The 21939-nt window shown below is 50.1% G+C and overlaps 1 protein-coding gene across 2 annotated transcripts in view; it reads left to right on the top strand.

Moving 5' to 3' along the window:
• Window positions 1-21939, top strand: part of TMEM181 (transmembrane protein 181) — a 51451-nt gene that overhangs the window by 26029 nt on the left and 3483 nt on the right. For both annotated transcript variants that reach the window (XM_060114335.1, XM_060114336.1), the window contains exons 5-16: window positions 420-541; window positions 3196-3306; window positions 12394-12474; window positions 14124-14223; window positions 14752-14882; window positions 15115-15206; window positions 16189-16246; window positions 16883-16985; window positions 17567-17618; window positions 19567-19649; window positions 20603-20692; window positions 21463-21529. In XM_060114335.1, coding sequence (XP_059970318.1) covers window positions 420-541; window positions 3196-3306; window positions 12394-12474; window positions 14124-14223; window positions 14752-14882; window positions 15115-15206; window positions 16189-16246; window positions 16883-16985; window positions 17567-17618; window positions 19567-19649; window positions 20603-20692; window positions 21463-21529 — 1090 coding nt within the window. The remainder of the gene's footprint in view (window positions 1-419; window positions 542-3195; window positions 3307-12393; window positions 12475-14123; window positions 14224-14751; window positions 14883-15114; window positions 15207-16188; window positions 16247-16882; window positions 16986-17566; window positions 17619-19566; window positions 19650-20602; window positions 20693-21462; window positions 21530-21939) is intronic.

Raw genomic sequence — 21939 nt, 5'->3', positions numbered from 1 at the left:
GAAATTATAGTTTCTCTGGTTGTGGGATTATACATGTTTAATACCATCTTTGTATTTTTGGTCTTTGATATTTTTAAGCAATGAGCATATAATCAGAAAAACAATGAATTATATAATCAGAAAAAATGAGAAACCTGTTTTTATTTTGGTATGAAGTGAAATTAAAATTTATATGGGAAATTAAAAAATAAAACTTTATTAGCCATGAAATATTTGCCCTTTTGTGAAATGAAACTTGGGGGTGGGTGAGAAACAAGTTCATGGAAGGGCTGGGCTTGGCTGGCAAGTGTGAGCTTGGCAGATGTGCGGAGGTTGATGCGTCACAGAACCTTCCCAGGCCGACACACAGCCAGGCAGGCACTTCTGCAGGTGTGACGGCCTCTCGTGGTCTCTTAACACTGGATTTCTTTCTTTTGTAGAAACAGCTATTCAGACAAACTTCACTATGACTGTTAAGGTTGATGGTGTAGCTCAGGACGGGACCACCATGTTCATTCATAATAAAGTTCACAATCGGACGAGGACCCTCACATGTGCAGGGGTGAGTGCATTTGACTGGTCCGTGGTGAGTCATCTTGCTGCTCTCTTAGTTAAAAAAAACGGAGTCATACCAATGATGGCATGGAAAACCCATCTAACTGTATACACTGATACCTTATAAATTCTTAGAAACGTACACGCACACATGCACACAGTACACACGTACACACACCCTGGTGCCTGTTTTTCCTGTCAGTGTCGCCTACAGCCTGGTGCATCCACAGATGACTTGACTGGCTGCCTGTCTCACAGGAGGGTGGCCTGCCACTGTCCTGTGGTCTTTCTTGGTTGCTGGGGCCTTGGTTTATTTCCAGCTGTGGGATGAACTCCCCGATCCATTCGGGGTGCTGGGACCCAGGCCTCTTGGGAAGAGTGGCCTCCTTTTTTGAGCGTCTACTCCAGGGTGCAGCATGTGGCTCTGGGCTAGGAGACCCATGGTCCACAGAGGGAAAGGAGCCCTCACTCTAGGTTTTGTTGATGCCGTATTCCGTCAGAACCCCAAGAGTCGGAACCAGATCCTGCTGTAGCAAGGAGGCCCCGTTGGGACCTAACGGGTCGTGCATGCGTGGGAGCATCCAAAGGGATTGCGTTTGGTTATAGGATTAGGAAATGGCCTCGTGGCGGGTACTGTCCATACATGGTCTCATTCCGTCCCCAGAGCAGGCCCACGAGCAGGAACTGTTGTTAGAGCCCCATTTCATAGACGAAGATACTGAGGCTTAGAGAGGTCAAGGCACTTGCCCAAGATGACACAGATCGTGAGGGACGGGACCAGACCGCCTCAGTCCAGGCTCTTTTATTCCGAAGCCTGTGTTCCCTTAACACCCACGCACAGAGCCTGGTTAGTAACAGATACTGGACAGTTCTTCCTGGCGAGAAAGAATTCGGAGAGGGAGGGTTGCTGTTCAGAGGCTGGCCGCTGGCTCTCGCCCCTCTGTGTCGACGTCGGCTAGGAGGTCCTGAGATGGGTCCGAACCGTCGCCCGAGGGGCCTGGGCTGCAGGAAGGCCAAGCTGACGGTGCGCCCAGCACAGTCGCGGCAGCATCTGCTTGCACCCTGCACCGCGGCTCTGCCTGCCTCGTTGGGTGGACCTGGGCAGCGGAGCCCGGGGAAGCAGCAGAAGTGACCCGACTCTCCCGTGTCCTCCGTTCATTGCCCGTGTGCACGGGGCTGTGCCAGTTTCTAAACTGTATTTTCCTTGTCTGTAAAGCGGGGGGGTCACGCCTCCCCTGGAGTTGGCAGAGAGTGGTGAGGATGGAGGTGGGTTAGGAAGGTGAGAGCTCGCGCTGCTCGCGCAGGCGTGAGGGTCCAGGCAACCCCACCGTACTGAACAGACAGGAGGGACGGCAGGTGTGAGGCCTGAAGGGACCACTGCAGCAGCAGTGGCTTCTCCGTCCCGCGCAGGCTGGGCCAGGAGGCCCGCCAGCCCCCCGCCATGCTCTCGCCTTTCCTCTGCCTTCTTTCCCGTCCCCTGCATCAGCTCCCGCTCCCCGCCCACTGCCTTCCTGTCTTCTCAAGCCTTCTTACGTGGCACTCAGGTCTGTTTTCCTACCCGACCTCAGGCAGTCCTGGCTTGGAAAGCCTTTGCTCAACGGCAGGGTGACTGCCCATTTCAGACCCCAGGCTCCAACAGGTGCCACGGGACGGCCTGCTTGTTCTGGGCTGTGGCCAGGTTCCTCGTGGCACAGGAAGGGGCCTTCTGTCGGGGCCTGAGGGGCACGCTGGCCCGGCCACTGAGTCCACACCTACATTCGCCCCTGGAGGGTGGGTTTCCTTCCCCTCACCTCTCTGAAATAGAGGAGACCTGGGCAGACCCGATTCTTAATTCTGAAGGACGAAAGCAAGGGGCTCAGCCGGCCAGTGGGCACACACACCACACACTTCAAGAGATCGCAGGGGACTCTGCATGGGAACGACAGGCAAGTGGAGGAAAAAAAATACGTAGTCCACTCTGTGCATCGTTATAGCAGTTGCAGAAGTGGGCCGAGGAGGAAAGTTAGGCCGAGGGGTCTGATCTGTTGTGTCTTAGCTGACATGCCTCCTGCACTAGTGTATTTGTGGAAGCGTCAGGTTTGTGTTGCATTAACTTACTTTTTTATGCAGGTGACATTATTAGTTTTAAAATTTATTTTATTGAAATATAGTTGATTTACAATATCGTGTTAATTTCTGCTGTACAGCAAAGTGATTCAGTTATACATATATACATTCTTTTTTATGTTCTTTTCCAGTATGGTTTATCACAGGATATTGAATAGAGTTCCCTGTGCTCTACAGGAAGACCTTGTTGTTTATCCATTCTGTATGTAATAGTTTGCATCTGCTGATCCCAATCCCTCCCTCCCCCATTTCCCCTCCCCCTTGGCAACCACAAGTCTGTTCTTTAGGTGACATATTATTTTGAATTGTATGAAGTAGAAAGGTTCTAATGACTGTAAACCATGTATTATTTGTTTCTAAATATATCCATTTGGTTCTTTCTTTCTAAGAACTGGTTTTGGCTGGCATCTGAATTTTTCTGAGCTTCTGGCAAGTTCCCTGGAGATGATCTCTTGGATCATCTGTTGTTGGAATGTGTTACTTCGTGGGTCAGTTGGTTCACGAGTGAGTCTTGCTTGCCTTTTAAAGACACAGATCTTCCTTGTGCTTTTGCAGAAATGTGCAGAAATTATCGTGGCTCACCTCAGCTACTTGAATTACACTCAATATACAGTGACTGTGGGATTCAAACACCTGAAGGAACGCATCAAGGAAATGAACTTCACCGTAAGTATACCAGCTGACCACAGCGTTTCCGTGGCTCATTTGTTTAGCTTCCATTCTTTGTGGAATGACTGAAATAAATCACAGCATCGAAATCATGTTATTTTGGACAGTGGAAGACATGTACAGTCTAAAAACTGTAGAAAAACCACAGTTTCTTACGTATGTGGGACCACAGTTGCTTAAAGAAACAACATGGAATTGGAAAACCATGGCGTTCTGAGGTTTAGCAGAGAGAGTAGCCTTCCAGCTGGGAGGTAATGGAGAAGTTGCCAGGTGTACCCTCCAAGGAAGGCCGGACCCCCTTCTCCAGGCCTGTGAGTGGTCTTCAGACCCTGCCGGACCTCTTAGTGAAGGGTCCCTGCTCTCCTGTGCCTGTCTGCCCCCAGTCATACAGCTCTGATGGTTAGACTTTCCTGTCTCGTGTCCGGCTGAAATCAGCCTCCTTGTTCCCGCCGCTTGTTGGAAGTCAGAATAATCATCAGGGTGACTAGGGACACGGGTGTTAGATCAGCCAGAAGAGCTGGGTTCAGATCCCAGCACCACCATTTACAGTTTGACACTGTTGTGCCTCTGTTTCCTTATCATAAAATAGCTACCTCATACAGCTGTGACTATTAAAGGGAGGTGCCAGTGGGTTCCTTTTTTAAATTATGCTTTTTTGAGATGTAATTCACATGCCATAAAAGAAGTCTGTTAGTCGTCGCTTCTCATTTCTCCCTCCCCCAGCCCCTGGCAGTCACTAATCTGCTTTCTCTCTGTATGGATTTGCCTGTAGTGGACATTTCATATGAATGGAATCATATACTTTGTGCTCTTTTGTGAATGACTTCTTTCACTAAACAGTGTTTTCAAAGTTGATCTGTGCTTTGCTGGTAACGGCACTTCATCCCTCTTTTGCCAAATAATATTTCATTGTACGTGTGTGCTACCTTTTGTGTATCCATTCATCAGTGGATGGGCATTTGGGTTGTTTCCATTTTTTGGCTATTGTGAGTAACGCTGCTATGAACATTTATACACAGATTTTTATTTGGACAAAGGGGTCCCCTTTGCTGAGAGGTTGTGGTGTGTGGGAGCCCTCCTGCACCCTTACGGGCACTCCCACCTCTGTGATTTTCTCTGTTTCCTGGGGGGGCCTCTGGAGGTCGGCTGGGCTTGAGGTCATGCCCAGCGCCTGCTCGTTGTGTGTTCTTGACAAATGGTAGCCGATGTTACAGTCTTGCTACTTTTCTTCATGTCCTGTCTCTAGACTACCCAAAGCGAGTTTGTTTATTCTTTATCTGCCTGATCCGCTCCGCAGGTGTTTGAAGATGGCTGTCTCTGAGGTTTTCCTTTCCTTCACAAAGCCCCGGGGGTGTGACTTCTGGACCCCTCAGACTCCAGGTTTCCTCCCCATGGCCCCGAGTCAGCCTGGCCGAGAGGGGTGCCCCCCTGGGGAGGGAGCAGGTGGCCCCCCAGGTGCCAGCTCCTCTAGAAGCTGCGTCACCTGTCGGACCCCGCGGACTTATTCTGCTGTTCAGCCTAGTCTCCTTCATTCCTGGCTCCTGTGGTGGGTTTCTCACAGTTCAGACGCTACTCAGACGTTACACTCTGCTCCTGAATTTCTTCTCAATGCTTTTAGCTTCCTCCCCAGTCTCTCCCGATCTCTGAGTTTGAATCTGGGTTCTGTTCCTTGTTGTGCGAATGGTTTCCTCAAACTTCGTCTTCAGAAGATCTGATTAGCGTCTGCCTGTATCCTCAGCTTCGCGATGCAGAGGTTGAGCCCAGATGGGGCCTCAGACAGATGCCGTGAGCTCAGGCACTCTTTAGACTCATCTTGTGATAACATCTGTGCTTTAGACTTTGCTATTTCGCATCCTTCTGATTGGAGAATGCGGAAAGAAAAGAGCACCACGTTCTCCCAACGAGGGATCTCTCCTTTCTGTCGTCTTTATAGGAACGTCATCCCCTACAAGCCCTTTATCAAAGTGCTCAGCAGTTTTCCCCACGGGGTTTACCTCCCCCCAGCCCTGTTATGTGGGCTGGGGCCACTGTTTTGTTTTTGATTGTGGTTCTCTCCTTCCATCTTTTGTATCTGTTTACATTTCCTCTTAAACTTATTCCTAAATAATTTGATACATGTTTCAGATAAACCTGGTTCACGTCATCCCGCCCTTGCTGGTGGAAGGCAGGCCCTGTGATCTCACCTTCGGGCTCAACAAGGAAGCTGCCATGAGAGCAGCTCTCCTTGAGTGATGCCAGCAGCCAGAGCTTTGGTTCTTTTTGGGGGGGTTTTTGTGGGTTTTTTTGCGGTACGCGGATCTCTCACTGTTGTGGCCTCTCCCGTTGCGGAGCACAGGCTCTGGACGCGCAGGCTCAGCGGCCACGGCTCACGGGCCCAGCCGCTCCGCGGCATGTGGGATCTTCCCGGACCGGGGCACGAACCCATGTCCCCTGCATCGGCAGGCGGACTCTCAACCACTGCGCCACCAGGGAAGCCCCAGAGCTTTGTTTTGATAGCTCTCCTCAGCATCCACAAAGCTGAGACATAGGACCCTCGGGGTTTGTGAGGGATGTCACCTAAGATTTTTCTCCATTTTTGGTACATTTCTGTATTCCCAGTAACAGCAGAGGGCCTGGCAACAGTTAGGTTTGTAATTGAAGAGTAACAGCGTAGCACTTCACCAAATAAGAAATTCAAATGGCCGACAAACCTTTGAAATGCAAACCAAAACATTAGAGAATACAAGAAGGAATGTCTTTTTCTTAAAGCCTATCAAACTGGCAAATAGTCAAAACACCAACAAGAAAAATCACATCTAGCCTTGGTGAAATGTAAGGACACAAGTTCTCATACAGGTTAATGGGGTGTAAATTGGTTGAACTTTGGGGGCCAGTTTGGCAATGTATCAAAGCCTATATGTGTATGTTCTTTTTGACCTAGTAGTTCTACTTCTAGGAGTTTATTCTAAAGAAATAATTTAAAATGTCCACAAAGATTTATGTTCAAACGTGTTCCTCATAGCAGGAAGTTGGGAGAAATCTGTTTTTCAGCAGGAATGTTCTGGTTAGATAAATAAATTAGTTCTTCTGTACCTGGTAAAATAATAAACTGGTCACAAAGTAGGATAGATAGCACAAACCACATACTGATATATTTTTTAAAAAAGAAAAGTACATGAATTAAAAGTTAATTAAAATTTTGTATTTTAGAAAACTGAAGACCATCTCTGGGTGGTGGGGTTAATGTTTATTTTCTTTTTTTCCCCTCTATTTTTAATAATGAGCTTTTATTAATTATATTTATAATCAGGAGGGAAAATTATTTGTTTTTAAAAAAAGCAACTGGTATTTGAAAGAGGAAGTCTAAGATACAGTCCAGCCGTTCACTCCGAGAAGTTCAGAGCTACCTGAGAGAGTCACAAGTTCACATTATGCCTACAGCTTGTCTAGAGATGCATTAAGCAATTAGAGAATCTTATGCGAAGTGTTTCTGTATCTTTTATAAAATTGCTGTTGAAGGCAATATCCATTATGCTGTGAGCTCTCATCTAAACCTTCAAACAGAATTCCTTTGACCGTTGGTTTTAACTCCTTTTATTAGAGAATGAAAACTGTACAGCTCCTCACATTTCTCCTTTGGTATTAGCTGCTGCAAATCTCCGAAAGATGTTTTATGCTGAATTGTAGTAATTACTAACATCCTGGCATGGGTTGCTGATATAATTACCCTCTTTCTTTACTGTTTTACCTTTGAAAAATCCTTTAAAATGGTTTCTGTGTAGTCTGGATTTTTATTATAAACTACCTTCATTCCTTTTTGGAAGCAAACAAAGTATAATGAATACAATACATCTTTAGAGTATCTTAGTGATACTACTACACACCCACCAGAATGGCTAAAATGAAAAAGGCAAAAAAAATGTCAAAGTTGGCAAGGATGTGGAACTGCCAGAGTTCTCATACCCTGCTAGTGAAAGTGTAAATTGGTGCAACGGAAATGCATAATATATTGACTAAAAGACTTTATTTAAACCCATAGACTTGGGTCCATTCAGTGACCGCTCTCCTGTTAGGGCGCAGGCACTGACCACTGCTTGACAGGATCCCTGTGGACCATTGCCCTCCTGGCCCCAGCATCACTGGGCCCACAGCTACTGGAGGGCTGCTGTCTGTGCTGTCTGTAGCAGCGGGGCTGGGGCCCTGTCCTCTGGGCTTCACGCCTTCTTCTTGGGCTCACTCTAGGGGAAAGAAGGACTTTCAAACCCTTGGCCCCAGTGAACGCCAGATGGAGCTGTGAGGCCGCTTTGGCCTTGGCAGGACACAGGTGCTTCTGCTCAGCAGCTGCTGACAAGGGCAGCCTCCTGGAGGGAGCTCCTGTGTGGCAGTGGTTTCCCTACAGCAGAAAGGGCAGGGGAAGGGCCACAGGAGCAAGTAAGACTGGCCCCACCATCACAAGGTATTGCGCACCCACCGTGCGGCAGATCCCAGCCCAGGATCCAGTTGGGGAAGCCGGGGTTTAATGTTGTCTTTCTTCTTCACCCCAACTCCTTATATGTCTCCTCCTTTCCCCCTATGAACTCACATTTTAGAACTATTGGGCTGGCCCAAAAGTTCGTTCGGGTTTTTCCATAACAGCCTATGGAAAAACCGGGACAAACTCTTTGGCGAACCCTATAAAATGCATGTCTTAGGTTTAGCTATTTATTTATTGAGTAAAGCGTTGTTTTCTAGTGCTAATTTTTGAAGTGAGCAAGTTGATTATTTTGTGCTCCTCTGCCAGAATCCTAAGACTGAATCCCTCCTCCTTCTGGGGAGTCCCTGGTTATTTTCTTTCTTAAGAGTTACAGTCGGGCTTCCCTGGTGGCGCAGTGGTTGAGAGTCTGCCTGCCGATGCAGGGGACATGGGTTCGTGCCCCGGTCCGGGAGGATCCCACATGGCATGGAGCAGCTGGGCCCATGAGCCATGGCCGCTGAGCCTGTGCGTCCGGAGTCTGTGCTCTGCAACGGGAGAGGCCACAGCAGTGAGAGGCCCACGTACTGCAAAAAAAAAAAAAAAAAAAGAGTTACAGTCCCTTGAGGGTAAAAAAATACGTACTTTCTTCACTGTTACTTTAAACATATTTTGTGAGTCTTTTCTTGATGGTAACACTTCTTTTTTCTCTTCTTGATCATGCCTTACAGTCTATAACTAAGATATGTATTATACTTTTTTCTTTTTGAATATTACGTTCACATCAACACTCCCCCATCATTTGCCCATAATCACTACTGTGATCGTTTTGTAAATGATACTGTTGTAAAATGTAAACAGTATAGCAATAATCATAATAGCTGTAGTGTTTTGGATTTATAATAGCAGCTATTATTTACTGAATATTTGCTCTTTGCCAGGCACTGCACTAAACTTTTTATATTCATCCTCTTATTTAAATGTTATGATTGTTATGATTATTCTTCAAAGTAGCTATTTTATGGAGGAGAAATCTGAGGTTTAATGAGATTAAGTAAATCCGAATCTCTGACTTCACAATTCATATGATCTTTTTTTTTTTTTTTTGCGGTATGCGGGCCCCTCACTGCTGTGGCCTCTCCCGTTGCAGAGCACAGCCTCCGGACGCACAGGCTCAGCAGCCATGGCTCACGGGCCCAGCCGCTCCGTGGCATGTGGGATCTTCCCGGACCGGGGCACGAACCCGCGTCCCCTACATCGGTAGGCGGACTCTCAACCACTGCGCCACCAGGGAAGCCCCATATGATCTTAATTACTGTGATTTCCACTTTCCCATTAACATCAATTGTTAATAGTTCTGCTTGCATTACAGATTTGTTTGTATTTTTTAGAATTTTATGTAAATGGAATCATACAGTATGTTTGGGTTCGTGCACTCAGTATAATTACTTTGAGACTGATGAATGATGTTGGTGTATCAGTAGTTCATTCCTTTGTGTTGCTGCGTGACACTCCCTGTGTGGATATAGCACAGTTAGTTTATCCACTCACCTGCTCATGGATATTTCGATTGTTTCCAGTTTGGGGCTGTTATAAATAAAACTGCTGTGAACTTCTGCATACAAACCTTTATATGGACATGTGCTTTCACTTCCCTTGGGTAAATACCTAGGAATGGGATGCTGAGTCATGTGTCAGGGATCTGTTTAACTGTTTGGGACGTTGACAGATGGGGTTCAGAGTGGCTGTATTGTCTCACATTCCCGTCAGCGGTGTGTGAGGGTCCCAGCTGCTTCACATCCTCATCTCGTCAACACGCGGTAGGGCAGTCTTCTTAGTTTTGGCCGTTCTAATAGGTATGTAGTGGTATTGCATTGTGGTTTTGATTTACAATACTTTGAAAACATTGGTCTTCTGGTTTGCATTTTTTGACAAGAAAGCTATCATCCTATCTTTGTCCTCTGTAACAGTTCTCCTCCCCTCCAGCCCCCTCCCGCCACTTTTAGGATTTTTCTTTTACTTATTTAAGCAGTTTGATTGTGGGGTTCTTTGGTATACTTTTCTTCGTATTTCTTGTACTTAGGGTACATTGAGCCTCCTGGATTTGTGAGTTTATAATTTTCAACAAATTTGGGAAAAATTTGGCCGATATTTCTACAAATGTTTTTTCTATCCTCCTGCCTTCTTCCCGCCAACAGAAATTTGAGGACTCCAAATATACATCTACTAGGCCACCTGAAGTTGTCTCCCAGGTTCCTGATGCTCTGTTCATTTTTCTCTCTGTTGCATTTTAAATGGATTCTTTTGCTGTCTTCATGTTTATACCCACAGTGATGTCTACTCTGCTGTTGATCACCCTCCAGGTTTCCGCTTCACGTACGCAGACTCTCCTCTAGCTTCTTGATGTCCTTATATCTACTAATTCTGTCCGTCTGCGATTTCTGGGTCAGTTTTGATTGATTAGTTTTTGCTCATCATGTTTCATATTTTCTTGCTTTTCTTACACGTCTGATATTTTTGATTCAATGTCAGACATTATTGATTGCTAGAGTTTTGTGTTCTGATAAATATCCTTGAGCTCTGTTCTACGATGTGGTAACGTTACTTGGAAACAGTTTGTGCTTTTCAGGCCTTGATTTTAAACTTTGCTAGGTGGGACCAAGTCTAAGCATTGAGTCTAAGGCTAATTTTTCCCCACCACTGAGATAAAAGTGCTTGGAGTACGCTCTACAGTATCCCTCTGATTGTGCATTTTCCTTACTGTTACTGGCTGTCTGTGAGCACTAGTGATCCTTTTAGGGATTTTCCCCTGGCCTTGGGTGGTTTACTCACTCTCACGCGCGGATCAGTATTCAGGTGAAGACGTGGGGAGGGCGACCTTCGGCAGATGGCCGGAGCTCGCTCTGTACGTCTGTTAGTGCTGTGTCCTGTGAGTCACAGCCGGTGAGCTGTGTCCCTGCACTCACAGCGGTGTGTTTGCGACTCAGAGACCACTGGGCTCTGCTCGGGTTCCCCCAGGGCTTGGGGTGACCAGAGGGTGCACCTGTCTGTCCCCCATCAGCTAGAGCTTATGGCCCTTCATTGCCTTGTGTCCAGTGTCTTTGTGTGTGTGTGTGTGTGTGTATACATTTAATGTTTGAGGCAAATAAGGTGAATCTGGTGTCTTTAACTCTATCTGTTGCTCTATCTGTTACAATTTTTAAATTGCTCAGATGATTTTAATTCAGTGCATTAAAATGATGGGGCTCCCTAGCCCAGTGCAGTGCTGAATCCTGGGGTCTGGTGATGAACCTGGCTGGTAACCGAGGTGGGATGGGCTGCCTTCCACCTACTGTCAGCACGTGGGGCCTCATCCTTGCTCTCTTAGCCATGCACTTGATATGAGTGAGACTACTCAGCACAAGAACTGACAACAGTAATTCCACAGTATTGTTTTTTGTCTCAGATTCATATCTATACATTTCACTCAGTCTTTTTTAGAACATCATACTTACATTTTTGTATCGTTTAAAAATCTGTTTCTTTGGGCTTCCCTGGTGGCGCAGTGATTGAGAGTCCGCCTGCCGATGCAGGGGACATGGGTTCGTGCCCCGGTCCAGGAGGATCCCACATGCCGTGGAGCGGCTGGGCCCGTGAGCCATGGCCGCTGAGCCTGTGCGTCCGGAGCCTGTGCTCCACAACGGGAGAGGCCACAACCGTGAGAGGCCCGCGTACTGCAAAAAAAAAAAAAAAAAAAAAAAAAAAAAAAAAAAAATCTGTTTCTTTTAATGGAAAGCATGGCTTTTTCTAATAAAGAGATTGACAGCATTGATCTTTTTTTTTTTTTTTCGGTACGCGGGCCTCTCCCGTTGCGGAGCACAGGCTCCGAACACGCAGGCCCAGCGGCCATGGCTCACGGGCCCAGCCGCTCCGCAGCACGTGGGATCTTCCCAGACCGGGGCACGAACCCGTGTCCCCTGCATCGGCAGGCGGACTCTCAACCACTGCGCCACCAGGGAAGCCCGACAGCATTGATCTTTGATATGAGATTTAAAAGCCAAATGCTATTACTATTATTATAGAATAATTTACCTGCCAGATTCATCATTAGTGTGCCACCATTTAAAGCTATTTTCAACTCTTGGTACAAGGTGTGTATTCTTTAATATAAAAATAAAATGTACTAAGTGTTAAAGTTTTAGAACATGTAAGAAAGTGTAAGAAAACATTGTAAACTACCTGTAGTCTCACATTTAGAGATAACTATTATTAATAATGTGGTGGGGACTTCCCTGGTGGTGCAGTGGTTAAGAATCCGCCTGCCAGTGCAGGGGACAGGGGTTCGAGCCCTGGTCCAGGAAGACCCACATGCCGCGGAGCAACTAAGCCTGAGCGCCACAACTACTGAAGCCCATGTGCCTAGAGCCCGTGCTCCGCAACAAGAGAAGCCACCGCAATGAGAAGCCCGCGCACCTCCCGCTCGCTGCAACTAGAGAAAGCCCGCGTGCAGCAACGAAGACCCAGCACAGCCAAAAATAAATAAATAAATAGAAGACATTAAAAAAAAAATAGTATTCCATTGTATGGGCACACCATATAAAAAATAAATAAATAATGTGGTGTGCTTCCTTTCAGATGCGTTTTTTTTCAAATTGCTTTCCTGCTTTCCATTTTAGTGGAAGACTTACGACCCTGCATTTTCCCACTTGGAAATTTGGTTCCGATTCGTCTTTGTGGTGCTCACCTTCATTGTCACTGTAAGTACCATTCACCTAACAGATTACGTCAGAATCCAAACAAGGGCAAAGATAGTTCATAAATTATGGTTGTTAGAGTGCGGGAGATTTACCTGAACTCTGAGACACTCCATCCAGTGGGCCGACCTGCTGGGACTAAATATTCTATATTTCTGCTGGGGTGCCGTGCTGCAGGAACGCTGTGGTATCTTTAGTAAGTAAGCACTGCGTAGTGTCACGGTAATTACAGGTCGCTGGCTTGTAAGTGAATTCTTATCGGTGTGCAGTGAGAAGTGCCATGTAACCTGTGTGGAGAGATTCTGCCTCATTTGAATGACCTTCTCTGAGTGCAGATACAGCACGTTCTTGGGTTTTTACATTTGGAAAAGTGGACCGGAACTTTCAGTCTCTGGGCTTTTTCAGGAGAGTACAGATGAGGAGCTTTGGACGTGCAGGCTTTCGGCTCACTTGGGATCTGAGGTCTCTGTCCACCAGTGCACCGTGTCTTTGGGGGGTGATAACCCACGGAGTACAGGCAGTCCCCACAGAGGCCCAGCCAGTGAAGGTGGGAAGTTATAAATTGCAGGAAAAGGAAGTGTGCCTGGAGGGTGGTATCCTGCCCCCGTTAGCTGCCTGCCCTGTGCTGATGCGGAGGGTGTGACGTTTAGGACGTCCATTCTTAGCAGTGGTGGCCGCTCCAGTTGCCACCCAAGGAACTTATTGCTTCGCAGACTAACTGTATACAGAAGGACACAGGCTCACGGGGGATGTGTGAGGAAAGTGCCAGACGGTGGTGATCTGGGTGTGGCTGGAAGGCAGGACACGGCCACAGAGTACCCTGAGAGCTGGGATGGCCAGGGCCTCCCCTGGTGAACTCACTAAAGGAAAGCGGAAAACCGCTGTTTATATTTGTTCAGAAATCCTTGCTGTTCCTTGAAGGATTTCTGTTGCCTGGGATTCTGCTGCCGTACTCTGGGGCCCAGAGAACTGGTACCCAGGGCCCCATGTTCTCAAACAAGAGAAATGGGCCTGATTCTGACAGATAGACTGGGGGAAATGGTCCATCAGGAAGTCCAAATTGCTTAGGAAATTATTGGCTTATGTTAGACTGCAGAAAAAAGCAGAACGACTCCAGACTTAAACATCACAAATTGTATGATGTTTTAGAGTTTAAAGAAACCTCTCCCACGGGCCACTGCCCCCTCAGGGAGGTGTTTGAAAAGAAGCACATCGTCTGACCATGCTTATATATACGCCTCATTCCTTGGCTTTTCCTCTGGGAGCCCTGGTGCCTCCCTAGAAGCTGGTGTCATCTGTGGAAGTCGCACCTCTGGGAGCCTGTGGCCTGTGCCCGGGGAGGTCCTTCCCTGCGGCTCAGTGGGAGCCGGCCTGGTAGAAACAGCCTGCCCAGGAGGAGGCTGGGGGGCCAGGGGGGTTATGGCCGTTACATTCCTCATCACCTCCTGGCCCTGTGAGAACAGCCGTGACCGTCTTATCGAGGCTCCTTTGCAGCAATTCACCGTCTTCTCCCAGTTGTCACTGATGGTCTCAGGGTCGGTTCAGCAAGGGGTTTGGCTGGCACTGAGACCTTTGATTTAGGAAGACAGATGTAAGGTGACGCTCAGCGGGGTGGGCGAAGACGGTGACGGGGCGCCTGGTCTGGCTCGCAGGGCCTGTTTGCTCACTCCCTCCGGAAGTTTTCCATGCGAGACTGGGGCATCGAGCAGAAGTGGATGTCCATTCTCCTGCCTCTGCTGCTGCTTTACAACGGTAGGTGCCATTTTTACTTCGGCGCTTTCCCCTTTAACGTTGAAAGCTGAAAGGCGTCCTGGAGGTGGCCTGGGGGCCCCTGAAGGAGCAGGTGGTAGCGCCCGTGCGGCCCGAGGGACATTGCTCCAGGACGTGGCGGGTGTCTGCAGCTTTCCCCCTGCCTGGAGGTTAAAACCCGGAAGGGCCTCAGGCACCGTCTTGGGCCTTGGCTGAGGGCGGCAGCAGGGCTATCTGCTTCTCGTGCCCTGCTCCAGAAAGCACCTGCTTCCAGAGCTGCAGCGCCGGGCCTCCCAGGCCCGCGGGGAGGAGCGGCTGGCACCAGCAGACGACACTCAGTACTCATTCCCGGAGCAACCTGTTCTGTGGCTTTTCGGTTTTTTGAAGAAGACAGCCTTTAGTTCGCTACCTTCCCCATGGCTCTGGCCGCGGGGAGAGCGCTCATGAGTTCTGCCCTCGCACGGGGACGGGGTGCCCTGCGGGTGCTGGCAAGTCTGCCTTCCCCAGGCCTGTCTGCCTTTTGCCTTCCAGACCCGTTCTTCCCCCTCTCCTTCCTGGTGAACAGCTGGTTCCCGGGGATGCTGGACGACCTCTTCCAGTCTGTGTTCCTGTGCGCCCTGCTGCTCTTCTGGCTGTGCGTGTACCATGGGATCCGGGTGCAGGTGAGCCGTCGGCGCTTCCGGGGGGAGTGGGGGACTCAGTCCTTCTGTTCCAGACTCTGGTGATAACCTCAGGGTGAACTTGTCCTTGGGAATCTGTCTTCAGCCTCATAGTCAGCAGAAGAGTGTGTGCTGTGTGGAAATGATGGGAGTATCTGTGATCCGTTGTGGTCTGTGAGGGGGTAATAGTTTGCTAGAATTACTAACTTCTCTATTTCTTTTTTTTTTTTTTAAGGGAGAAAGGAAGTGCTTGACTTTCTATTTGCCCAAATTCTTCATTGTTGGACTATTGTGGTTGGCCTGTGTTACCCTCGGAATATGGCAGACGTGAGTAATTTTATTATGTGTGAAACTTCAGTCTTGGAAAGCATTTAACAAGGTGGACAGACCCAGAGTTGACTGTGTTTTGTGAACTCATCCAGAAGGGAATCTGTCACCCAGTGTTTCATGACTTGGTGGTGTGACTTAAACTGAGGGTTCATTTCTGCTTGAATGGCATGTAGAGATGTACACGGTTCTTCTAGTCTAAGGTGGAAAACGAAAAAGACCACGTCTTTTCAGATTTCTCCTTTGGAGAGGCAGAGACTTCATTGGTAGGAATGACGCTCAGGTCAGCTCCTGGTTCGCCAGTGTCCCTAGATGTTTTAAGTTCCTCCTTTGGCTTGTGTCTTTAAACCTCCCCATCCTTACACCAGCTCCCAGGGTTGATCTTTAGTATTTTTGTCCAACTGTAAAATGGCACCACCGCAGAAGCCTAACATAGTAACAACCTGATTCACCCAAGTAGGATTTTCTGCAGAAACTAGTCCCATCTCAGGGGTATGATGTTGGCACCTGGCACAGTAATGATAGGACTCAGCTCACATCTCCGCTTCCCTCTTCCCGCCCGCCTGTCGTCTCAGCAGCCCAGTGTCATTTTGAAATGCACTAGAAGTTTATATTTACTTCTGTTGCTTTCTTTGTGTGCTCATCTGTTGCCTGGTGCCCATATGTGCCGTTGAAAAGGTGCCTGGAAAACAGCTCTTAAAATGGAAAGAGAACTAGTATAGGGATTTTCTTAATGATAAATACTGTATTTCACAATACTGATGACTGTGGACAGTAAGTTGAGTAGTGTTGTGTGCATTTTCAACAGGTAATTTGGGATTTCTCATAAATTGAGGATTACTTCTTAAAAATCTTTTACTGTTGGTCAGCAAGTAGTTTATGTTAGTAAGTTTTTTAAAAAGCCAAGTGAGAGAAAGTATAAAATAAAAAGTAACCTAGTTACTAATCTATGTTTTTTTTATATATAACATCGTATTTCTAGAGTTAATGAATTACATGATCCAATGTACCAGTATCGAGTTGACACAGGAAATTTTCAGGTAAGGATTGTTAATGAAGCCAAAGGAATTTTTTTTTAACTGCTGTCTTAAAAAGTCACTGAATTTTGTAACTTAAATTGTGCTGTTGATACAAGCTTGCTAACTGGTTATGTGGCAAGGTCCATAGAAAGTTCATGTGTGGTTTAGACCCCTTGTCTTCTAGGTGATCTAGTTCAACCCCTCATTTCACAGAAAAGAAAACCAAGGTCCAGAAAAATTGAGATCCAGGCCTGGATGCTTTCTGGGACACATAGCACTGTCCTCCTAAGCAGGGCAGGGATCCAGGCCCTCATCCCGGGAGAGACAAGTAGGAGCCACTGCTGTTTATTGAGCACCTCCTCCGTTCCAGGCCCCATGCTCGGAGCTTTCCGTGTGTCATGGAGGCGTTTGCTCGTCTGATGAGCAGGGGCCGGGGTGTCCTCCTGGGGTGAGCTGGCCACCTGCGCTCGCCGAGAGGTTGAGCCGGGATGAGGACAGTCAGAGTGGCAGCAGCGTGCTCTTGTGCTGCTCTAGGCTGTGGCCTTCAGGGCTCCGGGTCCCACATAGAAAGCTCTGGCTTTCCTGCTCATGTTGTCGGAGGGAGAAGCAACAACGAGACCCTGTTGTCATTCAAGTGCCCATGTGGTTTCTCTCCAGGGAATGAAGGTTTTCTTCATGGTGGTGGCCGCCATGTACATCTTATACCTTTTGTTCTTGATCGTGCGGGCCTGCTCTGAGCTGCGTCACATGCCTTATGTAGGTAAGCGCTGGTCTCAGACCCCCCTGGTGCAGGGCTGCCCGCGTTGGCACGGGCTGGGGGGAATGACGGCCTGACCCGGAGGGCAGACCCAGGAGCTGGAGCAGCACCTTCAGCCCCAGGGAGCCCAGGGCTGCAGGGGTGACTCTGGGCCATTTGGACAGTGCTTCGGGCCAACGCTGGAGGGAGGCCTGTGGGGTGGAAGCCAGCTGGGGCCCCAGGTGCCAGTGTGGCTGTTGGAGCTGCCTGGATCCTTCTGGAATCGCACCTTACAAAGCGGCAGGGGTGGTTTTCCTCGTCCTTGAATCGGGACAAGTCACCTGATGTCATAGGATCCTTTCCCCCAATCTGTCACAAGCAAATAATAGTGGCCACGGCCTCGCTGGAGACCCTCCTGGCCTCGGGGGAGGTGACACAGCATTTCTCCTGGGCTTCAGGTACTAACAGGTTTAAAGTCCAGAGGGAAGGAGGGTTTTGTTCAGAAGGTTTGGCTTTTATTTTTGTCTTTATTTTTAAGATCTCTGGGGTTAGTGGAATTTAATTCCAATTCGGTGATTTGATGGGAGTATTTACTTCTTTTTCAGATCTCAGGTTGAAATTTTTGACAGCATTGACTTTTGTAGTGCTCATCATTAGGTAAGAAGACTTTATTTCTTAAAAGAAGCAAAATGTGAGTCTTTATTTTACCGTCATGAATATCCTTTCTCCCATGTTATGGGGTTAATTTTAGGGTGCTTCTAGCCAGCTGTATCCACTGGTCTGAGGCCTCCTCCCCCGGCAGGGCCCCGAGCGTGTGGTGGCTGAGGGAGCCTGTTCTGCTGTTCGCGCCGGGGGAGAGAGGAGCTCGGCGAAGGCCCACGGCCCAGCACTGCTCGAGTTCCCCCCTTGCTCTGACATGTGCCCTGTAAGGCAGCAGACGCAGTAGAGACAAGTCAGAGAGTTAGAATCCTGGGTGACATGCTTGGCACCTGGGGTCCTTTTGCTGCCCCAAGGACAGGGCTGTAAGCGGGCATCATTGAAGCACACACGCTGCTGCCCGAGGGAAGCGGGCAGGAGATGCCATGCAGCAGAGCAGGTGCCGAGGACTCTCCCGGGTCCGCGGGCCGGCCCGAGGGAGCGCAGAAAGCCGGGTCTTTGAAGGAATTCCAGATAATTGCTGGCTTGTTTTTGGTTTGTCGCTTTCTCCTAAAATCAGAATCGCAAAGGGGAATAACATCTAGTTGTCTGCATTTCTTTCTCGGTTGTTTGGATGGCAAATAAGTGGCCGTCAAGCCCTTTCCCTGGTGGGAGCCATTCCGGGCTCCGAGTGGCTGGCTTTCCGCCACTGCGCTGGGGTCCCAGCCTTGTTGGATGGGGGATCCTGGAGGCATCTGGGTTCACTCACCCGCCCCTGCAGGAGTTGTGTGCATCCCTCACCAAAGCATGTGAACTTGGCCTGGTCTTCAAAACGAGCTCGGTTTTATTCGGCATCTAAATTCACCTGAAGACAGAGGCTCACGTGTTGTTCCTCAGTCTCTCTGCAGCCCTTGGTGCAGCCTTGCGTGCACACCTCTCCTCCTTTGACACATCAGCAGCCCTCGCGTCCCCTCACACAGCCTCGCCCTCAGGCTGCCCCAGTCCACGGGCTGGGAGCTGCTGTCTGCTTGTGGTGGCCTCTGTACGTCTGTCTAGAAGTTGTTACGCTTTTGTGATCTTCCTTCGTCTGAGTTTCAAGGGGATTCATTCGTGCAGCAGATACCCAGGAAGTGCCTCCACTGGTACCTGGGCAGACAGGTTCCTCCCTGTCATGGCGTTTATAGTCCAGTGAAGGAGGACAGTGATAAAAAATTTAAAAATAGCCTAAAGGCCGTAATGAAAGCAGAGGGATGGACGACGGCAGGAGGGCCGTGGCTGCTTTAATGGGGCTCGTGGGGGACGGCTCTCTGAGCAGGGGGCCTGGGGCCTGAAGTAGGGCCCTGAAGCCTGGGCTCAGGGACAGCGGCATCGCAGGGGGTGAGGACGTGAGGGAGGGTGGCCGCCGGGAGGTCAGGTCGCCTCGCAGGCCGTGGTGAGGTTCTGTTCTCAGTGGTGGGAACCCTTCACAAGGTTTTAAGCCAGGAGGTGAAGGGACCTGGTTCACATTTTATTAAACAGCCTGTCTGGCTGGAGTGGAGATTGGACCCCAGGGAGGGGAAGTGGGCGCCCCAGTACCAGAACCCTCTGTCGGCACGTGCGTTGGTGTGCAGGTGTCGGACAGGTATGTGAACCACTGCCCGGCGGGTGGAAGAGGACAAGGACGGGCAGACTGTCCCCCGGGGGCTGGTGGTCTGTTGGAGGAGACGGTCCCGAAGGCACAAACTGAGTAAGAGAAGCGGAGGAGCACGTGCCCGGGGACCTGGATTCGAGGCTGTAACAAGGTCTGTGTCGGCTTCGGCTGACCTTGTCCCTGGATCTGAGACCAGGAGCCCAGTGGAGGGGCTGTGGGCACGTGTACGAGTCTCCATGCAGATAAAGTCATGACTAGACAGTGCACGTGGCAAGTTACATGCAGCTAATGCTGTTTCTTGGGATGTTTTATGTACCGCCCACCCCCCTTCTCTTTCAGCATCGTCATCCTTTATTTACGGTTCGGAGCACAAGTTCTACAGGACAGTTTTGTAGCTGAACTGTCAACTCACTACCAGAATTATATCCTTTCGTGGGAAGACGTCAGGTGTCACGCGCACAGCCCGGTGGAGGGGGCAGCGTTGCAGGCCTGTGACAGTCAGGAAGAGGCGTGCCTGGGGGCCTCACCCCGTCCGTGTGAATAAGAGGCCCAGGGGCCCCAGCGCCTGCCCCCGCCCTCCACGCCCCACTCTCCTCTCTGTGGGGCAGGGACTGCAACGGGTCCACTCACCATCCAAGCCTTGGGTCAGGCCAGGGCTGCCCACCTCTCCCTGCAGGGCACTGGGGAGAGGCCGAGGCCCGATTCGAGGGTCCTCTCTCCCCAGATGGCATCCCTTACCAACTCCCAGATGTGTCCAGCTGCAGTTGACACCTGTGTCTCCGGGGAGGGCTCGTGAACAGCGGGACCTCCTTCGATTCCCTGAGGCCCCGTTGCCTTGGCAGTAAACTCCTCTTTTGGATGCATAATCGGTCAAGTGTGTGCCTCCCACTCCCGCTTTCAGTGATGGCATCCATCAGGGGAAACCTTGGGGTTCATCCCTCACGTCTTGGGTTCTTTCCGTGGGGCCTCTTCTCTTACTTACATCCTTAGAATCAATGCATGATTTTTCACGTTTTTGTGACTGAATTTCACACAAAGCTTTTATCAGATTCTCAAAGGGGCGTGTAATCCGGAAAAGATTAAAAAGGACTAGCTTGAGCGTCTGGTTGCAGCTCTTCCTTTTATTCTTGAGTCACCCGTATTGCTGTGGCCTTCCTGCCCTTTGCCGGTGACGTGCTCTCATCAGGTCCTGCCACCTCCAGAGGCTGCCATGCAGAGGAGAGGGCGTGGGCCTGCCCTGTGGTGCCCTGATGTGTGGGTGTGGCCCCCGGGGTCCTGGCTGCTGCTTAGCAGTCACTGACGGTTGGGGGAGGGGCCGGCTGAGGTGTCCAAATGATGGTGTCCCAGCTCTGCTGCTTCCCTTGACCAGTGTCACCAGCTGAATTCTTATCTTTCTATGGCCTGTTGAACTTCTACCTCTACACCTTGGCCTTTGTGTATTCGCCCTCGAAGAACGCCCTGTACGGTAAGCCGCCGCCGCCGCCGGCCATGGTCCCTGAGCAGGGAGCCTGGGCAGCAGCTCCGGGCCCCGCCTCCCCGGCTCCCTCTAGCGGAGAGACCAGACGGGCTCGGATAGTGAGCCCTGAGCTGCAGGTGGAGCCCAGCAGGTGCTGTCCTTACAGCCCAAGAGGCAGGAACGGAGTGTGTCCGTGGGTCCTGACACGAGCGTGTCCGTCAGCCCCGCGAAATAAGTCTGTTGGAAATGAGTGCCGTGACCACCAAAAGAAAGCCAGACGTACACCCCGCCCCACCTCCCAAAAGAACCAAACCAAAACAGCCCTCTTGCCCCGGCGTGAGAAGGGTGAGAACTCCCTGGAGCCAGGGCGACAGGGCCACCTGGCTGTCTGTGGAGGGGCTCTCAGCACGTGCACAGACGGTCCGGGCGGAGGTGACGGGTGACGGGCTGTGGACCAGCAGCCGTGCTCAGGCCCAGGGCGGGCGGGCGCGGCGGGCAGACCGGGTCTCCCGGCCCTGCTCCCAGTGGGGACCTGCATGACCCTGGGGTGCGGGGAGCCCGCCCGCCGGCCACTCCGGGCGGCCCTTCCCCTCAGGCTCCCGCTCAGTCGTCCCGCGGCGCCCCCCAGGGGACAGAGCGACCTGTCGGGCTCACGCAGGTGGTAAACGGGGAAGCGGGGGCGGGGATTGGAATCCAGCTCTCTGTGACTCCCACCCTTCTTCTAGAACAGCATCCTGCCTCTCTGGGGTAGTGACGTTAACATGCTTGTTGGTTTTCAGAGTCCCAGCTGAAGGACAATCCCGCCTTCTCCATGCTCAACGACTCGGACGACGACGTGATATACGGGTAAGTCCCCATCTCCGCCGAAGGCTGCCCCGAGGCGAGCGCTCAGCCCGCTTTCGCGTGTTTACCGGAGAGGCTGGTGATCATTCTCAGATGATTTCCGAGGTATCGTCCGGTCTCTTTCACCTGGGAGAGTCATGTGATCCCCTGGTTTTCTGTTGTCACTTTACTCAGGCTTAGGTGGGTAGTGTCCCTTCCTGCTGGACACCTGAGTGAGTGGTGACCACAGGAAGAGCAGTTCTTTCTGGAAGAACAGACACCCTGGTGATGGCTGGGGCCGGAGGAGTGGGGGGGAATCAGTTGGTGACAGAGGTGGAGAGAGCAAGGCTAGGAAACGGGCTCTTGTTCGGACGGCGGGTCAGTGTGAAGAGGAGAAACCCAGTGCTGTCAGAAGCCACATGGTACCAGAGGTC

The sequence above is a fragment of the Mesoplodon densirostris genome, chromosome 12 (genome assembly GCF_025265405.1).
Source record: "Mesoplodon densirostris isolate mMesDen1 chromosome 12, mMesDen1 primary haplotype, whole genome shotgun sequence".
Classification (NCBI taxonomy): Eukaryota; Metazoa; Chordata; class Mammalia; order Artiodactyla; family Ziphiidae; genus Mesoplodon; species Mesoplodon densirostris.
This window is presented reverse-complemented; position numbering and strand designations above follow the sequence as displayed.